Genomic DNA, 24,219 nt, shown 5'->3' with positions numbered 1-24,219 from the left:
AATTCTCAAGAGTTTGTCAGGTTCCCTTCCTACATCCTCTTTACTGTTCGTCTTCATTTGGCTGATTTCAGATATGTGCAACAACAAATTATATCATTGTTTTTAAAAGACAGCTATTTTGAGCATTCTCTGATACACTAAGGCTTATGGCAACCTGAAACCAGAAACACAAACATTTCTATTTATTTTTTATTTCAATGAACTGCCATTCTAATTCAAATATACCCAATATACCCCTCTCAATAGTCAATACTGTCATATATACTGCTTCTAAAGTGCAAGTGTTCCATGAACATAAAAAGACAGCAGTTAAATACATCTATATAATTTACAGTCTACAATATTTACAATATTGCAAAGATATATACACGCAATAACATACAGAAAGGGGGTTTGAACCTCCTGTCGTTTTGAATTGCTGTAATTCCGCGAACCGTGGACCCACAGCAATTTCAGCTTCTCAGAAAAATACGACCGTTGGTTTCAACAGGCGCCATTTCATCAGAGAAGTACATAAAAAAAGATACAAACGTAAAACACAAAAGGAACAACAAAGCAGTTGTTCGTGCTCGAGGGATTCGGAGTCCAGTCCTGCACTGGATTAGGCAGAGCTTTTTGTGGCGTGGTGCATTGTGGGTCAGGGGGAGCCCTCTTAGCAGAACAAGAAGGGCATCCAGAGGAAGGAGCGCATGGCCGCCCCGGCAGCCATCCCGGCCAGCAGGCCCAGGGCCAGCTGCTCTGCCACGCCGTCGAACGGATCCCTCTGAACCACCACCTGATGCGTACCTGTAGCGAGGGAACCACACAGGAACGGGTTTACGCGGTGGGACTTTCAACTTCGTCTCTCCGAACTCATTACAACTTTGAAGCACCATTCATGCATCCTATTCCTTCATTCCAGTCTTGTTTGGAATGTACTGAAGAATTTAAGGGTTAGGATGAGGGATTATCCCTAGTCGATTCACTAAACAATGCGTGGATATTATCAATGAGACCACCGCGCTTATAGTTGTCATCTGTCTGTTGCTGAGTTCGATTCTGAGTCAGTTGAAGCGTGCTATCTGTATGTATTATGTAATTTTAATATTTGTTGAAGTGGCTAAATGTCGAAATGTCAAAATAGGAAAAAAAATACATATATATAGATCAGATGGCATTAACAATTGTGAACATTTGGAATGAGAGTTGAAGAGCTTTAAACCCTCAAAACTGCCTTCAATGAATGCATATTTTAGCGCAGAGAAAAACATTCTTTCTTCATCAGGCTGTAATCATGATTTGTCTTTGCTATTATTAGACTATCATCATTACGGATAGATTTGCCGGGATGAGGGGAATCAATTGTCATTCCCTGTTTGCCAATACTATAATTAATACCTCAAAACCATAAACATCAATAATTAATTAATGAATTGTGAGAGTATTGAATCTATATCAGGCTGTTTGATTGAATTTCATTTAATTCCTTATTCAACCCATCTTAATTTTAAAATAACGATATACCAAGACAATAAATAACTGAAAGGATTGCATTGTAGTGCCCCCTTGGATCATACCATATCTTTGCATTTATTTTTTTCAGCGCAATCCATTTCAACGGATCCTTCCATAGTGATATGCAGCCATGCCGATAAGGAGCAGGAAGGGGTCATGGCATCTTGCTCGACAATGCCTTCAGGTAAACTGCAGACTTGGGGTACTACCCTAGAATTGGCTGGGAATGGAACTCCCTAACCTAGACTTTCCTGACCCCTCTTTGCTAATACACTCCCCCAGTAAACCTCACACCACTCTCCCCAGATAGATGAGACCTGTGCCTAACCCATATTAATAATAATCATAATCATATTAATACAAATCTGAAAGTGGACTTGTCGATTGCTTTTTATTAAATATCTCAAAGATGCTCTTAATAATGGAAAACTAAGATGCAAAACAGAAATACATTAGTGAAAGAATGTATTTATATTTTCCTAAACATATAAATATGCCCACACATACACATAAGTGTACTGCCAATTGAGAGGGAAGAGGAGAAGGAGAAGGGAGGGCTTGGCCAGACTGAAGGCCAACGTGTGAATTGGGTTTTGAGGGCAGTTTTGAATGGCGATAGGGTTTGGAGGTCCCTCAGGTGTTCCGGATGGGAGTATAATGTACCTGGTCCTGCTCCAGGTGTGATGTAGATGGTGTGGTGGCTGTTGACTGGAACCGCCTGATAAGAGTCATCATAAGGGTCGTAGGTGAACAGCTGTGCACCAGGAAGAAAAACAAAACCCAGTTTAGAAACTCAACTGGCCTCACCTTTACCAAGATCATGGGAAAGGCATTTGAAGACTTTTGTTTTTCTCTTATTTTTCGCATTGAAAATAAGAGCATTTTAATTATGAGATAGCATTTGCGATCCATCAAGCACTTAAGACTCAATTAGAGAAGCACAGCAAGAAGACTTTATTTTTGTACACAAGCCTTTTACAATTACTTTATGGTTTAATCTGCGGCCACAGAGAGAATAGAAACCATTAATACGTGTGTGAGCAGAATGCTACGAGAAGGCACTGAAGCTACCCCATAGAATGTGGATTACCAACACAACACATATACTTATATGCACTTATACTCACCGGGTTCCTTTTGGTATCGACTATGGTGAGTTTCCAGGCTCTGTAAATAGAACCAACAATACGTTAGGGCGTGGCAGACTTGCTGACGTTGGGTCAGTACAACTAATTATTTTAATTAAACTTAGCCAATGCTTAAAGGCAATTATTCTCTATTTTAAGATGTCCTTAATGACCAGGTACATATTAGACTTGGAGCATCATGGCTGAACGATGCCTACAGGTAGACTGTTGCCCACGGGGATTGAACACACAACCTTTGGGCTGGGAGAAAGGATCTTTGTAGCCATGACTAGATCATGGTATCCCCTGCCGCTGCACTATGGTGTTCAGAGAGCACTCACATGGCTTCGTCTTCACTGTTGGCACAAAGGTTGACGCTGGAGCCGTCAGCCAGCAGGACCACCAGGAGGTTCTCTCTGGGGTGGCTCTCAGGGGGATTCACACCTGTGGAGCCACGGCTTTTAGTGGTGTGAAGTCTGAAGGTGTGAGTGTGCGTGAATGTGCTCCGGGTGGGAAGTCAGAGTGTAGCATTCACACGCGTGTGCTGCATGGGGATGGTGAAGCAGTGCTACGGGTGACGCAACCAGCGACACAACAAGGCACGCACGTGCAAGCACATGCATGCACGCAGGCACATGCACGCACCCACATGCATTCACGCACATGCACACACGCACATGCGCACACGCACACACACACACACACACACACATTGGGAACGTAATAGCTACCTGCACACTCAAAGCCAGATCTGACGTCTACACATGTGGTCTTGAGGCTGACGCGTTGCATGAAGTCTCTTCTGCTGTCGCTCTTGTAGAAGACAAAACTCCCATCAATCCAAATATCACACCAGTTCAATTTCCAGCGTTTGAGGACTGTGGCTGATAGGAGAGAAGGATGAGGTGAGAAACTGAGAGAAAACGCTGCAGGGAGTCTGGAGCTCCATAGGTACCTCACGCCAGCAGACCTGGGTGAATTATAGTTTCATTCTTATTCTTCTTGAGGAACAATGTATCCTGGTCTGGATGTATTTCTTTCTATATTAAACCCATACAATCCCTGCTTCTACAAAAACCTATCATAATTATGGTTCCACAGCCGGTATTTTAAGCGCTCCACTGTATGAAATAAGACATATATTTGTAAGTAAGCTGCAAGTGCAGTGGGTTTCCCTCTTAGGACTAGATTTGGGGTTTTCTGTTAATATGTCTATCTTGATCAAGGTCATTTATTCTAACTTGTTTGGTTACGGCAACTTACACTTACTAATTACTTATCAAGATGAATAAAGGGAATCGTTTTGGTGACTGAGGATTGTGGTCACAGAAGACATTATTTTAAATGGAATCTGGTTGCAGTTGGCCTGTTACACTTGTGCTTTATTTGCATGAAAATCAATGATGCCAAGGTATAATTTATGTGTTTCTGTTTCAGTTTTTATTGTACTTCATCATTTGTTCTCTCTTCCACTCTCTCTCCCTATCTCTTCCACTGTCTCTCTCTTTCACTCTGTCTCTCTCCCTTACACCCTCTCCCTCCCTCTCTCCCCCCCCTCTCTCTCTCTCTCTCTCTCTCTCTCTCTCTCTCTCTCTCTCTCTCTCTCTCTCTCTCTCTCTCTCTCTCTCTCTCTCTCTCTCTCTCTCTCTCTCTCTCTCTTTCACTTTCTCTCTCTCTTCCACTCTGTCTCTGTCACTCCCTCTCTACCTCTCTTCCACTGTCTCTATATCTTCCACTGTCTCTTTCTTCCACTCTCTCTCTCTCTCTCTCTCTCTCTCTCTCTCTCTCTCTCTCTCTCTCTCTCTCTCTCTCTCTCTCTCTCTCTCTCTTTCATACTCTCGCCCTCTCTCTCTCTCCCAAATGTGCAATTCTTGACGTTTCTCTCTTGCAAACAACAGTGGCCATTCAGTTGTATTTTAGGCTCATACTCTGTGTGGGTTGGTGCGCTTCCATTGGCTAACCGTGATAAGCCACTTACAGGTAGACAGTTGATTGGATTACAGGTGGGTCTAAGTGGCACACACACACTAGAGTTTCATAACAGTCCCATTTTACACATTCAAGCTGTAGAGAAGATTCTTGGTTCCCTTTGATAGGAGTCAAACCAATCGATGTTGTACTCCAAATGAGGCGTATTCGGTTACGTGTGAAGCAGTAATTCACCTTGGTTAAGGCAGAATATTATATCACGCCACAAATCCTTTGTCGACAATTTAGTAGATCAAACTATATATCATATGTACCTCAAGTTACAAGGTTACAATAGCCGTCCACCAGTTTATGGTGGACTTCATTCTCAATGAAGGTGTTTAGTGATTTTAATATGAATGTGATTTACTACATTACCCACGATGCTACTTGCTCAAACAGACAACTCTGAATTCAAATTAAAGGTCACCTGTTTGGTAGCTCTTTAATACAAAGTGTGTTTACAATAGTTCACAGAAAACAAAACAGGGATTAAAGTGTTAGCAGAAGCTTGACCTGCTCATAAGCAAGACACTGTAAATCAGCCTAACCTTTGCTACAAACTAAATTAAATAACCTAGATAACCTTTAACCACAAAAATGAGCTGGTCTTTAAAATAGGAAATAGTGTTGCGTGGATATGATTAGGAAGAACCTGAAACCAATATGTGACCTGTTGTTAAGAAGAAAAGACTTACTCTGTCTCCACAGCCAACCAGATTTCATGAGGGCCATCACTCTGAAGAAATTGCAGATTCAATGCAAATAATTCCCTTCTGAAACAGAGCAGAAAGAACAAGGTGGCGTTTTGGTGGTTGGAGTTTGTCCTCCCAGTCCTGGTCAACTAGCAGTACCTCAGTTTCTCTTGTTATTTATATGGATTCCTTCTCCCGCTGGAGAATGAGGAGGATAATGATAGATATTTTCGGCCCTGTGTGAGTGACTCACCAGATTATTCAGGATTAGGATTGGCCATGCCCCCTCTTCTAGAAACCCATTCTTCTAGCCTCTCCTTCTATTTCACTACTGCTAGTATTTTACCGCTAGCATACCTCATACCTTCCTTTTTTATGATTTTTATCGTGCAGCAATGTGTTAAAAGCTGTCTTTGTTTCATTGTAAATCTTCTATTCTCCATTCATATAAGAACAATTATTGGATACAGAATATATTTTTTAGGGACAAACTATCCCAACTGTTCTGTACATTTCCACATTGATTCCAGTATGAGATGACAACATAGTAATTGGGGATTAAGCATGACTGCAAGGTTATTTTTGTTAATCCCGCTAACACTATCATCAGGTAATTTGTTGCACAACATTACTATCATTTTATGTTGTATAACTATCTACTTAGCTAGCCAACTAGGAAGGTTTCATAAGTAGTTATGTGCTCATTCAGTTGACTGCAATAAATTCATGCATCCTGACCCTGTGACATTATTTATCACTCCATCTTTTCGTGCATATTTTAAACATACATTAGTTCTGCTGTTTATACTGAGGGGAAAAAGGGAAATATTTTAAATTAAATGACCCTGCGCAGCCTACTTGGTTACATTCCTGCAGATGGAGATAGCGCCATCTGGTGGTGAAAATTAATCAATGCAATATAATCTGAAAAAAACAATGGACTTGGGATATAGCCTAAGAAGATTGGTTACAATATTTCTGTTCAACTTTCAAGTTATTGCATTGATTTGAAATACACTTTAAAAAAACTTTTCTTAACGTGGTCTTTATGACTACCATTTTATTACTTTGCTTTAGAAGTATTAGCATAGAGTAATGAAATGATTGTCCATTGTATTCTTGGAGGATTCAAGACGTCCACTCTGCTTAATATGTTAAATAAATGTGTTTGTCAATACAAATTGTTGCATGATAGGAAATCACATTTTTATTATCAATGCATATGGCAAACCGGAGTTGCATATATCTAGACTGCTAGTTACCACGCACTAAAAATATTCGCCTACGCTCTGCTGATGCCAACCTTCTCACCTCCATCACCAAGACCAAGTAACGCACCCTCTGGGACAGAGCCTTCGCCATCGCCGCCCCTACCCTCTGGAACTCCCTCCCTCTGGCCATCCGAAACTCTGATACACTCTGTTCATTCAAAAGTCAACTTAAAACCTATCTCTTCAGGACCAACTACGACATTTGACAAATCATCCTCCGCCATCTTCCTCTCTCTCCCGCTCTCTTAATGTGTTGCCTATTGTTGTGGTGTTGTTTATTTTTTTCCCTTTTGTTTGAGTGTCTGTACTGTCTGTATGTATTCCTTTCTTATTTGTAAGGCGTCTTTGAGTATTTAGAAAAGTGCTATAAAAAACTGATTTATTATTATTATTATTAAATATAAATGTAATTTGTAAAGCACCTTTCTTAACAAGGTTACAAGGTCTTAGAACACGTACAAAAACAATAAAACACAGAACAAATGAAGTAAAAAACATTAAATGGTACCAAAATAATAACCACAAACATTATAAACAAGCAACAAGCATAGAATAAACACAAACAAAAAAGATTCATAAAATATTACAATTTAAAAAAAGCCTTTTTATAAAAAGGAAATGCTGAGCCAGTTTACCTAAGGTCAGGGGGCAGGCAATTCCAGAGTTTGGGGGCTTGGATAGCAAAGAAACCGGTTACCCATGGTTACCAACCATGGGTGCAACCAATAGAGTTGAATCAGGGGAATTTACGACCTGACACATATGGGACTTGGAGCTCACTAAGGTAGCTAGGTGCCAGACCATGAAGAAAAATCTTATAATCAGCCAGAGAAGAGCAGTTCAATCCGCAGTGATGCGTTAAAATCTCCTCGTACCAGTAATAAATCTAGCAGTCACATTCTGCACCAATTGTGGATATACTGAGGGGCCCAGACTGGAGTGATAGCTCTGGGGTTCTATGAAATGATACCTTAAAGTCCAACTACAGCATGTTTTTCACTGGTAGTCATTGCCATACATACTTGATATGGCCGGAGGCTACTATTGCACACATTCAAAATGTCAAGCCCCTTCAGAAGTAGGAACTCAGCGCATCATTAAGTACATTAAGATGCAGTCGATTGAGATTAAGGCATGTACGTTGTCCTTTGACCTGTCTGTCAAGAGCTCAGCTGCTATTACATTTCATTAACACATTAAAGCAATGACTATCCAAGGGCCCCTTTATGTTGAGATGAAAACAAGTCTGAAGCTATACCCGGTTCTTTCGACACAAGAAACGTGTCTAAATAGCTCTCGAATCATGTTTTACAACCAAGGAATCTAACGCTACAGAAGAAATGTGTTTATCATCTTGAACGATTCATGCATCCAGAAGTACAGTACATGCAATTGCAGGTCAACAATTAAGGTTCAGATTAAAGTCAGAGTCAATGATTTAGCAAATAAGCATTTCTGTCTGGTCACAGTCACCTTCCCTTTTTATTTCCTAACTTTACTGTCTCGGAGTCACCCTTTTTTTCTAATTTGTCTGAGTAACATCACATGTTAATTAGTTAATTGTGCTATGTCGTTGTGTAGTTTCTCCTGTGTAAGATTGATAGGTGAAGTTTAAGTCTAATTTCCCACACAGCCCCTGTTCAAAATTCAGATAGTCAGAGCTGTCACAATAACAACTTGCAGTTGAAGAGAATTCCTGTGACAGATTCTGAGAGAAGCTTGCATCAAGTAGGCTTCTATGTTTTTAATACATCATTAAAATGTAAAAATAATTTTGAATTGTTTCTGCCTCTGCCTCATGTGACAGTTCACAAAATGGTCAACCATAGCTGAGGGAACTATTTTAAATAAGGTCTCCCCAGTCTTCACACTTTTCATTCCTCCAAAACTGAGGCGAAGAGCAATCAATTTCTGCATAACTAATATAGAACCACAATCAAAACCAGCAGACAATAGGAATTGTTGCATGGTCAAGAACTCGTATAAGTAGTCAATTTCTGTCAAATAAAATAGATCCTGCCTGCTCTTTCATTTTAATTGCTTTGAAGCGGACTGCGGGACTGAGCAAATACATTTATTTATAACATTTCTGTGAAAGATCGTTGGGGTTAATCTACGTCAGTACAGTATATTGAGGATTCATTTACATATAGACTCAGTCAAGTGTAGTCATTTTTCAACACATTTTAAATGCTTTATTATTCATCATAACATGATGATTAAAAGCCTCCTTGTTGATTAAGATATCAAAAGAGGTCCACAATAATCACAGCATATCAATTCATTTTGCACATACAAATGAAACAGGAACCCTCTGGAACCAAGCAAACATCCCTGCCTAACCTAGGAACCGATGACCACATATCAGTGTCCTTAGAAGTGTCGATGGTACATGGAAATGTGCTAACATTCAAATGCCTTCAACTCCAGTGCTATATTCCTTCTTTTAAAGGATGTCTTTTTAAAGAAAGCCCAGTGATCACTGTCACTGTCGTTTGGCGAGGATGGAACCCTTTGCCGCCCTTTACAGCTGTCTATCAATCTTCATGACAGCCTTATAATGAGACCCATCTATCCTTGTTAGCATCTCAGCCAAAATGACATGTTGTTTTTCAGTGCTAAGGTTGGTGTCTTCTGTGGAGCGAGATGGAGGGGTGGGAGGAGTCAAGCAGCCAAGTTCATCCTCCTCCAAGGGCCAAATTACCATATTTGAAGTTAAAGCGCTTTTCTAAGCCAATCTGCTCATGGTTAATTTATGTGTCCCATGCCTATCATGTTCTCAAATATAAAATGTCCTGTAAAAATACTTTTTCAGGGATGGTGGCTACTTAATGATATATCATGGCACCGGCAAGAGGTTAAAGATCTCTTTCACTTTTATTGCGTTAAGTCACAAAAGGTGTCCGCTGGACTCCAGTGATCTACCACTTTGAGGCACATTGTCCAGTCCACTGTGCAGTTAACATCATGACTGCTCATGTGGGTTTTGCGAATATGATAAGGGAACTGAATTGTCTCCAGACATCATATCTTTAACTCGATTTGAAATACTCGCCACCACAACTTCCTCAGGAATGTTTCAATGATTCTTGTCATAATCAAATTACATAAATACATTGGTCCTATCCATCCTGCCCTCGCTTCCCCAGTCTTTCCGCCGCCTTCCCCCTAGCTACTCCTCCTTGCACGCGGCCACTGTATGTCCGTTCGACGGGCCTCTTACGGCGGCCTTGTCGGGGCGCAGCTTCCCCTCCGCAATCAGCCTCCTGATGAGGTCCAGGGGCCCGTTGCCCGTGAGGGCCGAGGGGTGGCGGTAGGAGCCGCCCAGCCGGTCCCACAGTGTGAAGTACTGGCCGTAGTTGTAGTCAAAGAACAGGTGGTGGTCTGTGTGGTGGGCGGCGCCGTTGATGACCTCCACCAGGGGCCCCGGCACCCGGTAGTCCCCGTCGTGGATGGAGATGGTCCAGATGTTGACGAAGACGTACAGGGCCAGGTAGAGCACCTTGTGGAGGGGGAAGAGGAAGGGGTAGATGTGGTAGGGCAGCCCCTGGAGGAAGCCGTCTACCGGGTGGAAGGCATGGCTGGCGAAGGGTGAGGCCACCTTCCACACGTGGTGCGGCTTGTGGAACAGCTATCGGAGAAGGAATCGCAGTGGTTAGCCAATATTTTCTAGACTGGTTCCTGGATGCTTTGCTGTGCTAGAGCGATATGGAGGCTCACCTTGTAAATGAGCTTGTGGTGCAGGAAACGGTGTATCCAGTAGATGCTCCCGTCTGTGAATAGCAGGAACGACACCATGCTTAGGAACACCATGGGCCAACCTGTAAGCAAGAGAACCAAAATGCAGAAACAAGACTTAGCCTGTGTAGTAGTATATGGTATTAATATTTCCTAGCCAGACAGGGCAGAGGGAAGTGACCCCAGGACCTATCAAGGGAGCTAGAACATCTTAGCCACTGGACCTCTCAGCCCAACAGGCAAGCTGGGCCCATCCAGGGCTGAATAATCAAGTCTGACTGGTGAAGTCTTACACAACACAACTACAGAAGTTGTAAGGTTGATGTACGACAAGAGAAAGTAATAGAATGCACTTTCTAAGGATAGCTGTTCCCTCAAGAGAAAATGAGAGCAAAGGAAAGGGTCTCTTACCCATTGAGTAGTCTGAGACATTGTCGTAGAGTTTGCTATATCCTCTGACTTCGGCAAAGAACAAGGCCACGGTGGGGATACTGATCCAGGGAAGGGAGGTCAGTGCATACTTGATCTCTCTCCGGACCTGGTTCTGAGATGCACAGCAGAAATGATCAACAACCTTCTACATCCACGGTTCAGAACTGAAAACAGGTATTCATTCACATTGGACTTTCCTCTAAAATAAGATAATGTGGATTAAGATAAGAAAGACGAGATAGTATTTTATTAATTCCAGATGGTAAATTCCGGTTTCACAGTAGAAAGTGAAGGACAGTAATAATTGGGTTTGGGGAAAAAAAATCAATTTATGTAATAATTGTGAATCTTATCCACCATCATTCTGCACCAAAAATCTTTTTATACTTTTGTCTAGGTTTGCTTTTACTCTTTTGACGTTATTGCAATCACTTTCTTCAATTAAAAAACAAAAACAAACAAAATTTGAAATACCGTTGGGGATTCAAACCCCTAGTACCCCAAAAAAGATAGATCAACCAATACATCTACAAAAGAATAAATGATCAGAAGCACTTATATGTATATTTTTTTGTGTGTATCGTTATAGTGCAGCAAGATTGTAAAAAAAAACGTGGACTGACAAAGTCTTATAAGGGTCATTGTAGTTGAATGAAAAAGTGTGATGTTGTGTGTTCGAGTTGTGTCTCTCTGGACATACTATCTCTATCTCTGACTACCGTACCTCTAAAAAGTGTGGGTGTTTCATCAGCATGTGGTCGAACACGAAGTAGTAACTGATGGCCCCCAGGCCCAGGTAGAGGACCATCGCTCCCAGGTTGGTGAGCACCAGAAGGCTGAGGATCTGCCGCAGCGCCCCCTCCTCGGCCCACGACGCTGGGTACACATAGGGCGTGAGGAGGTGGTAGTCGGCCACATTCAGCACCAGATCCATGGCTCTAGATCCGTGGACCCTGGAGATAGATGGAAAGAGAGCGATGAGTGGTAGAAAGGAGGAGAGCAGGAGAGAGAATAGATAGTGTATTTAAGTGAATGATATGTTTTGCCGTGGGTAGCTGCAAACATTATCGAGATGATGGTGTCATTAAGTCAATGTTTAATATTGTAAAATTGTTACAAAAAGGATGACAAACAAAAAACATTAGTATGGGAGGCTTCAAGCGCTCTCTGCAAGAGTGATGCAACTCAATAGTATTACTTTATCAGGTCTAAGTGATATTATGACAGTGTTATTATAACAGTGTTATTAATGTATCACTGCCCATTGCTGCAATAGTCAGTTTTACTTGGTAAGAATTATATAAATATGACCAAGGGAGTAGCCACATGGGGGCCAGGGGGGGGCCACGGCCACCATTGGTCAGAGCCTGAACGGAAATTGTGTAAACAAAGCTGGAATATATGCATTATTATTTTGATCTAATTTTGACGTATGAATCTTATCATAAGCGTTAAATGTTGATATTATAAATAAATATTGCACTTAAAGTTGCACTGTAAAACTGAAACCCCAATTGAAGACCGTAGCCCCCCCCGCCCTTTAATATGGTTATAGGTTTTGTTTAGCTTTTCATAATCGTAGGGATCAGATTGTGATCTCATGGTTTGAATGATCACTGGGGATCATTGAATATGGGGTCATACTTTTGAGCGTTACAGTAAACAAAACCATTAAAGATGGTCAATTAAACAGCAATTAAACACTCGCAGTCACGATATACTATTATGTTGGAATCCATTTGATAAGGGGTTGACAATTGAGTAACAACTCTTTCCATTTGTATTTTATGTAGAGCTCTGGTAAAGTCAAAAGCAAACAAATGTCCGTTTTCAGTAACCTATCCGCCATTGTAGACCTCTATTGGTTATCTAGACATCAATGACATGTTTGATCAAACCCTGATCGAAGTGTAGCCTTCTATTGTAACTAACTGTGTCACACATTCACCACCATTTATGAGGGCACGCAACTGCAATTCTGAGCTAAACAACGTTGATATGCAAAGTTCATACAGGTCAACACATTTTAAACTTCACAGTTGCATCGGGTTATTTCAAAAGTACCCTATATATTGTTATGAAATACGGACGTACCTGTACAGATGGAATCGCTGGCCCGAGGTACCGAAGCGTTGAAGTGTATTATCACAGCCAGTCCGCTGCGGCGTCTCCTGCGACGAGCCTACGTCACGCCGAGGATAGCCAATACACGCGAACTTCCTAGGTTGTTATTTAACTGTACCGAGATCCTATTGGTCGACTGGCCGATCTGCTCATGGTGCTATGAGTTATGAAAGGGAGGTTCGAAGTGTTGTGTAAGATATTGATTGATTTATTGATTAAAAAACAATTTGGGATAATTGTAAGGATAATAAAATAGAAAAAATATATTACTAAAAATAATGACCATATGTCTACTGATGACATTCGTCTCATACATTATAAAGTAGGCCTAACTGTTTCAGATGAATCAACTCAGGCTCCCGAAATTCCCTCGCCCCTTATTATTAATCGCTCAAAGTGATGTGCCACGTTCACACTACTGCTGCCACTTGCGGTAGTCTGGTTATTTATGAAATTCATACGAAACATTAACCTATACCTTGAGTCGCCGCAAGATGTCACCAACGATCTTACATAGATCAAAACAGTACGGCAAGGCCTGTGCATGGTTCGTTCTCTTATTATTTTGAATCATTGGGAAAACTCATGGTTTAACTACAGCTTTATTTATGTCACTGTATATTTAGCACATACTAAATATATATATACGGATGCTTATAATATAGGTTTGTAATGCAATATATATTTCTATGACCACGCTTATCGTGATCTTTGATTTTCATTCATTCATAATGATATTGACGAATAAAAAATGTAATTTATTATCTTAAAGACATAATCAAATAACAAAACATAGAAGATTAATCTCAGACATGGAACAAAGCTCATAGATCTTTCTCATTGGCTGAAATTGGTGCCATTGGCTGTCATTGTAGCAAGTGGCACTGCCTTCAGCCAATCACAGGGCTGAGATGCATGGCCATGGCGGTCCAGGGCACCAGGTTCACAGACAAAACAGAATTTTTTTTAACAATCAAATGTTAAATTGTGAGGAAAGATGCTACTAATATGACACACTACAAAAGCTACTTGACCTTTCTCACTCATTTACACACCCATCTCACTCTCATCCCCTCCACCCCCCCTGCACACACACACACACACACACACACACACACACACACACACACACACACACACACACACACACACACACACACACACACACACACACACACACACACACACACACACACACACACACACACACACACACACACACACACACACAATGCAGCCAATTCAACCTGAATTCAATCTTTAAACCCTTTGGTGGCATTGAGGCGCATCACACATTTGACTGTGCATGTTCTTCTGATGTTGGCAAACTCCCCCCGCGTCCCTCATGGTATTGTGTTTCCCAGGATACAGCAGGTTCCTAAAATATCGACGTTTAGAGTTCCTCAAAGCTGCTTCAATCATGTTCAATTGAGTCATTTAAAAAAATAATGAACCTTGTAAAGATGATTAATTGTTGTAAATGCGGGGTTATCTCATGGGGTCTCTTAACCTGGTTAGGCAGATGTACCAGGTTAAGATCAGTTACATCATTAAAATCGGCCAATCATTAAAAATATATTGGATATGATATATAAATACCACAGCCGTTTTACATAAATTACTCCAGAATAGCTATATTAGGGCTTTTTAAAACCCTAACAGTTAATAGGCCTACTGAATAAAAACCATAAAATATCCAAAGCAATAATCTGCAATTAATACTTGAAATATGTTGGCAGTCCTAATAAAGCATACGTTAGTCATCCCCCCCCCCCCCCCCCCACACACACACCCACACACACTCTCTCTCCCACTGACACTGATTTTTCCGCATGAGGTAGTACTAGTCTACGGGTACCTACTAGCCCTGTAGCCGGAGGGAACATATAGCCAACAATCGTGTGCACCGCTGTCTTGATATAAAAAGGTCCTCCCCTTGTGTTTGTGAGACCCTTTACCCCCCACCACCACCACCGCCGCCACCACCACCATCACCACCACCCCCACCCCAACCAATCCTCGCTGAATGTTACCATCCCCCACTTTGTGTGAACGTCGATGCCGCTTCTTTTTTTTCTCTCCTCCAGAAATCAGCGAAGCGAAGCCTCGGTGAAAAGCAGCCAGCACTGAACGCAGGAGGAAAACAGTGACAACGAACCGACTCCACGGAGACATTTTAACCGTCCGACATCCCGACCCTCCGACATCAGCCCGATAACTGGTAAGACTCGTTGTGGATGTCTTTTCATATTTTTCCTGAGAGATGTTCTCTCGTTCTGTCGATGTTTTCCCTTTTTAGGGGGGTGGATGGGGAGGGTGGGGGTGGTGGGGACTGGGGGGTATCTTAATATAACGATTTGCTTATTCTTTGAATGATTATAACATTGGTGCGCAGTGATGCTATCTTATTATCTAAAGAGATGTAACGAGAGGTTCTGAGCCGAGTGCAGCGGAATGCATATCCAACTTCAAGTGCAACACAGGGCCTACATGACTGGTATATGAGAGGATTCAAATCACGGATGACCTAAACACTTATCGATGTGACTGCAGCTACCTGGGTTTATTTATACCGTGCCGTTTATACGCGATCGTTTTTTATTATCATCACGTTGTCATTATGGCTTTAATAGTGTAATTATGATCTGTATGATCTGTATCTCTAAACGTGGCTGCTTCGGAGTTGTGCTCAGTGTGCAGCAAAGGAATTGCGATGTTGTCCCGTTTCCACCGTACGTGAGCGTTTCCCCGCACACACGCATGCACGCACACAGACACATGCGCGCACGCGCACGCGCACACACACACACACACACACACACACACACACACACACACACACACACACACACACACACACACACACACACACACACACACACACACACACACACACACACACACACACACAATGACAAACACGCTCAGCAGCAGCAGCAGCAGCAGCAGCAGCAACCTCGCAATTCGTGAAGTGACGTGCGCCTCAAAATGGTGTCGGGAGTTCTCGCCGTGTGTGACCATTTTAGAGGCTAGCTGAATTACGTACGCAGCAGATTTTGCTCGGACTGCGTCGATCCTCGATGATCATGGTTTCTTACGTGATTCAAAACGCATAGAATAATGTGGCATCATTGTTTGGATAAGGGCATCGCCGGGGTTTTCTGAGCGAATCCATGCGAGATAGTATCGTGGTCCGGGCAATGATGACAACAACAATAACACCACAAAAATGCTAATTGCCCGTAGGCCCTGTTCATATTTATAAAATTGGTGATGGATCTATTCTGACATTATGGATTTGTTTGCCTTTGTCACTGTAAAATAAATACATTATGATCTATTGTCCAGGAATATTCCGTTTTATATATAATTACAGGGAGTCTTTGTCATGCGTCAAATCGACAAAAGGTTACCAGTAGGCTATTATGCCTGTTTGACCCAAATCTCCGTTACATTATTGTTTAGGCTACATTGTTTGGAAAGGCCCCAACCCCTATTACATCTAGTCACACTATCTAGTCAATAGTGTGCAGCATCTCACCACAGTCTATTACACAATGCATATGCTGAGGCAAAGTTGGATGCACAACACAATCCAAACAGGGTAATTGATTCGGCAGAAGGCACCATTTGATCAGCTATTTTGGATGTAATCTAGATATATTAATATTTAATCCTTTGTTTGATATCAAAATACAAACAACTACGTTCACATGATGTTAGTGATGTTAATTATCTACTGCCGGATGTCTACCTTTGTGTGTGCGTGCAGAGCTAAAATGGAACCTAGATAGTAGGCCTATACATTTGCGTTTGATGCCTGACCTAAATATGCACTTGGCACATCTTCACAATGACACATGTGAAATTTAACAGGCAGTGTCAAAGGAGGACAGGACAGTTAACAGAACATTTGGCTTAGGAAAAGACACAATTAAACGTAACAAATAATGTTGTTTTAGCTTTTTGATTTATCAGAGACGTGTTACAATTACACTAACTGTTAAGTAGCCTAGCAGACATTTTTATCAAAAGCAATTTAGAGTAAATTCACACACATCATCAGGCCTCTTGGTCAAGGTCACTGGGGATGAAACCCAGCACCTCTCAGTTGGTAGTCATAGCAACTTCTATCCTGGCCCGTATCCCAAAGCATGCCAATAAAACAATGGGGGGCGAGCATAGATTATTTTTAGAAGGGGGAAAAAACACATTTTACTTAGATATTTTTACCCTGTCGCCCAGCACTATGTGAGAGCAGGGGAGTGTCTTCAATGGCTGCAAGCCAAGGCCTTAGGTGGAAGCCATGATTTAGAGCATCTGAACTGTGCATCACCTTGGGCTCCCCCCCAATTAAATGTCTGTACCATGTCTTGCTATATAGTGTTGCATGCGTATGCACTCAAACACATTTATGCATCGAAAGATACAAAAATCCATAATTCAGTCGTTCTCTTTTTTTGTGCATTTTATTTTGGGGTTGGGTCACATGTCCTCATGCTACTATTGTTTGACAATGTCCAACTGAAGGTCAATTGAAAGTCAATGTGGAAATGTTGTGAAAACGATTTGTGTGTGTGATTATGACTTGAAAACCCTCTTTCTCTTTCTTTTTGATGATGATTTTCTCTTGTACATGACCATTCTTCACTGTTCCTTCTCTGTGACAGATTTCCCTTGCCATTTACCAGCTTACGTTGCCATGAGAATGGCCAACGGACTTCACACCGATCAAATCAGCTTCTTCTATCAACCTGAAATTGCTCAGAATCCAAAGAGGTAAGTGTTGGACACAAACTGCTGCACTTAATTCGCTCACTCACTCATTGCCCGCCCATTGGGCTGTGCTCCCATGGCCTGAGTGGGAGAACAGTCTGTAACAGTTATAAAGGCAGGTCAGCCCCTTAAGTCCTTCTCTCCATACAGAAGCATGACCTTGTATGTATGGAAGAGGCTTATATAATCCTATCTCATTAAAACACCACCCGAGAGTAGGTAGACTTTTATAACGACTGGCTGTGAACATGTGTTAATTTCCCATGTGCTGAAGATGAATCCGGAGTGAGTGTGTGTGTGTGTGTGTGTGTGTGTGTGTGTGTGTGTGTGTGTGTGTGTGTGTGTGTGTGTGTGTGTGTGTGTGTGTGTGTGTGTGTGTGTGTGTGTGTGTGTGTGTGTGTGATGGTGGGGGCCTTTCCATAACCAGCCTGTATTTAGTTACTTGATGCTCCTTGCATTTAATGCTCCCGTATGTGAATGCTCCTTGCATTCACACACTAAATCTGAAACGGTATGGTATTGCATGCAGTGTTCTTTTTAATATAGATCCCTAAGGGGTCTTGGTATTTATACAATAGCCAGAATAATGGTTCAACACATGTTTGATCTTAATGGGGCTGCATCCAGCCATCCATCCTAAATGTCAGTCCCCATGTCCCACAGTCTTATCTTTCTAATTTCCCCTCCAAACAGCTGTTCAACTCTCCATCCATAACTGTGTTCCAATGCCTAGGACAACAACAGCATCGAGCTATTGTCAATAAATTGGCAACTTCGCTTACAATGGCAATGGCAAGTTTCCTCCGACTGGGCATTGGCCAATTAGGACAAGGTTTCCGTAGGGTACTTTTGAAGAACCGCATGAAAGCACATCGTTAGCGAAATCCAACCTTGAGATAGATCTGGGCCCCGCATCGCTTCTTTGATGCTCCGGGGCAACAGATTTGGCCCACACCCTTAACAACAGGAAGCTGCCTCCTGTGCTCTGTAATCGCAGGGCCTTTGTTGTCCCTCCTGTCATTCGTTTTGATGCATAGTTAACCGTACAGGAAGACATCAGAGCATTGGAAACCAAAGTCCCCATCGGGTCCAGTAGGATAGTGAGTCATGGACGTGGGACGGTGGTGAGCAGCTGATGACATAGTGCCGATGACGCTGAACAACCAGCAACCGTCCCGACACCTTCACTCCCCGTCTGAACCACCATTTGCGCCACCCCGTCAAACCTCAACCGACCACTAGATATCTGCACTCGCGTCCACTTTTCCCTGCGCATGGGGCTTCTGATGGCGCCAGCTGCCGATTTCAATTCATCCCTCGCTAATTATAAGGGATCTTACGTAGGTTCCGGTTAATTGCCCCGAGTAACTCTGTGAAGTCAGCCACTCTGTGAGAGCGGCAAAGGAGGGGAGGGAGGGAGAGAGAAAGGTATGTGTGGCAACCTAGAGAATGAGAGAGGGAGAGAGAGGGAGCGAGAGAGACCCAAGGAAGAACACTGGAGATAAAAATAGGCAGAGCTATCTGATGACAGTGAGAAACGATATCGCGGGCATGCATGAATGTGTCAGAGCCCGGCGCTTGTGCTAGAGTCAATTCACCCCCTGTCGTTTGTTCACTTATTGCAACCCACTCACCACCATAACCTGCGACTTTCGCCGTCACGAACAAACGCTTTTCGACGCCTGGCTCCATCAAGACACTCTCTAACGACCCCTGACCTTTGAGACAAACATTTTCCCCTGTCTGCTGCCAGCGTTCCCCCCTGTCTAATTCTCCCTTTGCACCCTTCCCTGTCTCTCTCTACCTGTCTTGTCTGTCCTGCAGTAAGGGAAGAGTTCCTTCCATAATGAACCCTGTGTACAGTCCTCTCCAGCCAGGGAATCCCTATGGCAACCCCAAGAACATAACATACGCAGGTGAGTCCTAGGGCACCCTTGTCCACATACTATTCTCTTTGAGTGTGTGCCTCCTTACGGTCGCCGAACGTGGCTAGTTGTGTGTTCGGGTTTCACCGTGTCAATCTCTTACAAACACTCTGAATCCTCACAGATGTCGAATTACCGTTAAAGCCCACATTATGACGACTTTATGACGACCTGTCATGGAAGCATCTCGTGTCAAAGATAAATACTGGAATACAAGCAGTTTTTGGTCTTGTCTGGTTTCTGTGGCTTGATTTATTGATAATGAGCAATCTAGCTGATGGTCTATTTTAATGTCTGTCAAAAATCTTAACTGCAGTATGCTCATTAAGTGATGGGTAAAATGCATATAAATTGTAGCTGATTTATTCACAGACGTTTTGTCAGTGAATACTAAATTCCTATAATGGGCCACCATAACCACAGTATAATAATGCATATAAAAGGGTAATAAAGACCCCAGCTCTGGAAAAGATGTCACCCAACCTCCCCATCAATCAGTTATTGAGCGGAAGCAGAAAAGGGCGAAGGTGGTTCCAAGGAAGTTAAAGTCCACCCCCACTACTAAAGTCCAACCCTCCTACTGTCTTTGTATAAGTAACCCGTTAGGGGGGGGGGACCTCTCTCTGACTCCTTCCTAATGGCATCACCGTTACAGTCAGTCAGTCAGCTGGTTTTGACCAAAGCAGCCTCCTAGTGGGGCTGAGAACATGGCACACAATAAATAATAGAGTAACTACAACAAATGTTAAGTGCTGCGTGAGCAGTTCTCCATAAAACAACTGAACAAAGTACAGTGTAATTGTAGGAATCAGAACACAATGTAGGTAGACCTTTTTTTTTTATGATTGGTAGTTAAGTGCATAATAGGGACTTGCCACACAGCAAAGCCACACAGTCATATACGTTCTTAATTAAACCACGAACACAATGTGTTAAATACAACATACAGGTTGTGCGCAAGATGTGTATTGATGTGTATTTTGAAGATGAGATAGAGATCCTCCAGATTATATGGCTCTAGCTTTATCACCATTTTAGTCAAAGTCAAGTAACAAGTCTTAAGTTGGTCACATACAAGTCGAGGAACGCGTTGCCATAAAAAGGACCGGTCACATCCTCGATTATTTTGGTTCAAATAGACTTACAGGGTTTAAGTAAAACGATAAAAAAATGTATTTTAGCTGTATGCATATTCATACACGCACATGTAATACAATTATCTGCTCATATGTAGAGGCAGCAACCTTTGCAGTAACGCAGCACAGTCCAATTACCTCTGCTTGTCTGAACACCCGGACCCTTCAGGCCCACCAGAACGAAACCGGCCTCGTCTCTCCTCCCCCTCCTACACTCATTCCTCATGAATACACAGCCTTTTACCCAGAGAACAGGCCCCCGATGAAGGCAGCCTTCCATAACGAGGTACCTGAAGGAGGCCTCAGGCTATGCTAGCTAACTAGCCTCAGAGCATCCTGTGCATGGCGTTCAGGGACCTCTCCCTGGCGCAGATGCCTGGCCTCTTTTCTGTGCCTCATCCCTCTCCCCCCCCTCCTCCCTTGCAGGCTACCCCACGGGCTACTCCGCGGCTGCCGTTCCCCAAGCGTATGCACACAGTGTCTACCACACCGGCAATGCGGCCTTCCCCCAAGGTAAGATAGGGCTAAGCTTTGCAGCAGTCGTTGAATGTTTCAGGTACTTTGATGCTTTGCGTTGCGTATGCTGGGAAATGATGTGTGGCGGGAAGACGTTCTTTTAGTATGTGTGTGTGTGTGTGTGTGTGTGTGTGTGTGTGTGTGTGTGTGTGTGTCTGAGAGCGATTAATGGAGACATTGATTTGACATTTCTATATCAGTAGTCTTAATTGTGTTGTACCATGTGGAAGGGGTTGCAGTGGAAATAAAATATTTGGGCATCTGTGTCTTGGTGGAAGTCTTGAGTGTTTCCATCTGTCTGTGTGTGTGCTCTATCTCTTAGAGTTAATAGATAGTTGGAAAGATATGCCCATATTTAAATAACGTATAATAGCACCAATATATCAACAGGGAAAACTAAACCTAATACCTAAGCAGTGGTTGTGGTTGAGTACAGTACTGGCTGAGATGGACAGCTGTGTCTGTAAGAGTCCGGGCTTTATGGCAAAATGTGTTGATTCGAAAGTGTTGTGTTTGACTACCTCTTGAAGACAGTATTTATCACAGAAATATAAAGCATATCGTAAGAATGAAACTCTTATGAATGTCTTCTTAGGATCTGATCCTGAACCCCCTTATTGTGTTGTGTATTACTACTACTACTACTTCTACTACTACTACTACTGTTTGACATGGTGGTGTTAGTATACCATATCTCTTTACCATGTTACATGTTTGACTTGGCTGTAATATCCTATTAAATTATAGTAAAAAAAACTTGATAATCTCATCTAACTCTATAACAATTTAATGGAAGTTCAATTACTGCCATTCAACAAAATGCATCTTTATGGCCCACTCGTGCCTGTGTGTGTGTCTGTGTGTGTGTGTGTGTGTGTGTGTGTGTGTGTGTGTGTGTGTGTGTGTGTGTGTGTGTGTGTGAGTGAGATTTATTAGTGTGGATGTGCATGTTCAGAGTGAATGTGTCTCAGTGTGAATGTGTGTGTGTTTGCATGTGAATGTGTGTGTGACATCAATATTTTCTTTCTCTGTATAACATCTATCTTTGTATCTGTGATTGCCTGTGTGTGTGTGTGTGTGTGTGTGTGTGTGTGTGTGTTTGTGTGTGTGTATAAAATCTCTTGTGTGTGTGTATAACATGTATCTCTGTGTGTGTGGGACAGTGCTGCTGCTGAAGCAGGGCTGGCCCCAGGCGTCTATGGAGATGGCGGGGGCCCAAGAGGGTCCCTATGACCCGGCCCTGGACGCAGGCTCTGATGGCCGACAGTACCAGGCCTCGGCCACAGCCTTCAGTAAATATCTGCCAATTACACACAGTGTATCTCATGCTCGCTCTATCTCTCTGTCTTTCTTTGTCCTCTATTTGTTTCTGTTTTACTTTCTTTCTTTATCTTCTTTGTTTCTGTCTTTCTCCCTTTTTTTTCTTTCTATCTTTCTTTCTCGCTACTATCTTTCTTTCTCTTGCTTTCTTACTCTCTCTGTTTCACTCATTTCTGTCTCTCTCTCTTCCGTCCTCCTATATGTCTCTCTCCCATTGTCATTCTGTACACTGAATCCAACCACAGAGTCTTCAGCAACCACGGCTTGTTGCTGTTGCTGTTTCTGATTGGCTCGAAGGAATGCTAGGTTGGCACCCTTGGCCATTGGCACAAATCTCAACCAATCAGAAACAGCGGTTGCAGTAACACGTTTTGTACCAGAGGTGGGGCTGCTGTTGCGGTTAGATTTTTGTGTTGCTCTTTAAAATGGCATCAGGCATCCACACTGAGCAAATTCTTGAAAAAAAGGAATGGCAGCATTAATCATCAATATGAAAAACCTCACACACAGACACACAGTGGCGTTGTATTCACACAAGCATCTTATTGCTCAAGCATTTCATATGATTCGGGTGTCTGTGTTTGCGTGTCCGTGTGAACACATGTGTGTATGAGTATGTTTGTCAGCCAATTGCGCATACGAATGGTACATTTTCAGCGTCATGAAATTCAGAAGCCAAAGAAAACTATTTGCGTTGCACAATCTCTGTATATACACCATGGTCCCAAAAAGTAACTCTGTGATTTATTTATCCATATCTGAGCTGGTTCAGAGATGGAGGTTGCAGCATATTGCATTGCTTGTTTACATATCTGGACGGAACACCTTGACCCCATACTATAGTATTGCTCTCTGCATTTTGTCTTTGCTTGTATACACGTGTGTATATATTCATGTAGATGCTTTCTTTCAGACATGAAATATCATGTCAGTCAATTCTGAAATGCCCCACAAATTCGACCAATAATAAACAACAAAAGGATCACTTTTGACATTGTGGCACACAATCCCAGGAGACAATGTCGTCCTTCCACGTCTATTTACCTCAGGTGACAAAAGCAAAAAGAAATCTTTCTAATTTGTTTTCCTACTTACCTGCTTGAAACCTATGATGCCTGAAGAAGAATTAGTTTCTCACTTTAGATCCTTATCAGATACATAACTGCTTTTAAATTAACCGGACTGCAACTAATTGACCAGATTCCCAGATAGTGGACACTTATTTGGCACCCACCTCTCGCCCTAAAGCAAAGGTTTGTTCACAATGCAAGCACGACATCTCACGCTGACGGCCGTCCACCGCGGCCACATAGACGGTGTGAAGCAATCCCCTTAGTCTCTCTCCCTTTCTCTCTCTCTCTCCAACAGGGTACACAGCAGGTACCCCGTACAAGGTGAACCCCATGCAGTCGACCGGGGCACCTCCACCTTACTCCCCGTCTGCCAACCCCTACCAGATGTACCCCATCAGGAGTATCTACCCCCAGCAGAACCTCTACGCCCAGGTAAGGAGTGACACTGTGTACGTACCATGTCGGGATCACGGTGATGCAAAGGAAAGGCACGGAACACACAGAGGGACGTGTCCCCGTGACAGAAATACTTATTGTGATGCTCTACGTATGTTTTCTCTGTCTTTGTCTCCTATCTCTGTCTGGCTGTATGGGTCTCTCCCTCTCTTTCTCTCTCTCTCTCTC

The 24,219-nt window shown here is 42.6% G+C and overlaps 3 protein-coding genes across 5 annotated transcripts in view; 1 reads left to right on the top strand and 2 right to left on the bottom strand.

The window, feature by feature from the left end:
* Positions 1-652: 652 nt before the first annotated feature.
* Positions 653-5,324, bottom strand: plekhb1 (pleckstrin homology domain containing B1). The gene is made up of 6 exons (XM_056594344.1): positions 5,288-5,324; positions 3,353-3,505; positions 2,963-3,065; positions 2,622-2,661; positions 2,158-2,248; positions 653-786 (listed from the first exon to the last, which is right to left on the bottom strand). Exons 1-6 carry the CDS (start codon positions 5,322-5,324, stop codon positions 653-655), a joined length of 558 nt encoding a protein of 185 aa, XP_056450319.1.
* Positions 673-24,219, top strand: part of LOC130385695 (protein FAM168A-like) — a 29,719-nt gene continuing 6,172 nt past the window's right edge. The window contains exons 1-8 of one of the 3 annotated variants that reach the window (XM_056594340.1): positions 673-823; positions 1,583-1,678; positions 14,937-15,070; positions 17,520-17,628; positions 19,450-19,541; positions 21,113-21,199; positions 22,366-22,494; positions 23,891-24,027. In XM_056594340.1, the coding sequence (XP_056450315.1) occupies positions 17,552-17,628; positions 19,450-19,541; positions 21,113-21,199; positions 22,366-22,494; positions 23,891-24,027 (522 nt within the window). In that variant the 5' untranslated portion in view covers positions 673-823; positions 1,583-1,678; positions 14,937-15,070; positions 17,520-17,551. Of the gene's footprint in view, positions 824-1,582; positions 1,679-14,702; positions 14,777-14,936; positions 15,071-17,519; positions 17,629-19,449; positions 19,542-21,112; positions 21,200-22,365; positions 22,495-23,890; positions 24,028-24,219 lie in introns of those variants that run through there. The other 2 variants (XM_056594343.1, XM_056594342.1) reach the window with 2 other exon arrangements.
* On the bottom strand, positions 8,654-12,889 carry LOC130385694 (lathosterol oxidase-like). The gene is made up of 5 exons (XM_056594339.1): positions 12,820-12,889; positions 11,450-11,678; positions 10,705-10,837; positions 10,276-10,376; positions 8,654-10,186 (listed from the first exon to the last, which is right to left on the bottom strand). Exons 2-5 carry the CDS (start codon positions 11,657-11,659, stop codon positions 9,728-9,730), a joined length of 903 nt encoding a protein of 300 aa, XP_056450314.1. The 5' UTR covers positions 11,660-11,678; positions 12,820-12,889; the 3' UTR covers positions 8,654-9,727.

Source organism: Gadus chalcogrammus, chromosome 7 (assembly GCF_026213295.1).
Source record: "Gadus chalcogrammus isolate NIFS_2021 chromosome 7, NIFS_Gcha_1.0, whole genome shotgun sequence".
In the NCBI taxonomy this organism is placed as follows: domain Eukaryota; kingdom Metazoa; phylum Chordata; class Actinopteri; order Gadiformes; family Gadidae; genus Gadus; species Gadus chalcogrammus.
The sequence above is the reverse complement of the archived record's forward strand: the minus strand, read 5'-3'. Positions and strand labels throughout refer to the sequence as shown.

Bases quoted from the DNA above. Each gene is read 5' to 3' on its own strand.
- plekhb1 (XM_056594344.1), bottom strand. From the start codon at position 5,324: ATGGCCCTCATGAAATCTGGTTGGCTGTGGAGACAGA. The intron at 2,662-2,962 runs GTGAGTGCTCTC...TTCTATTTACAG, and splicing joins AACAGTGAAGACGAAGCCAT to AGCCTGGAAACTCACCATAG. The intron at 2,249-2,621 runs GTGAGTATAAGT...CCTGGTGCACAG, and splicing joins TCGATACCAAAAGGAACCCG to CTGTTCACCTACGACCCTTA.
- LOC130385694 (XM_056594339.1), bottom strand. From the start codon at position 11,659: ATGGATCTGGTGCTGAATGTGGCCGACTACCACCTCCTCACGCCCTAT. The intron at 10,377-10,704 runs GTAAGAGACCCT...TCTTGCTTACAG, and splicing joins TGTCTCAGACTACTCAATGG to GTTGGCCCATGGTGTTCCTA. The intron at 10,187-10,275 runs GTGAGCCTCCAT...CTTCTCCGATAG, and splicing joins ACCACAAGCTCATTTACAAG to CTGTTCCACAAGCCGCACCA.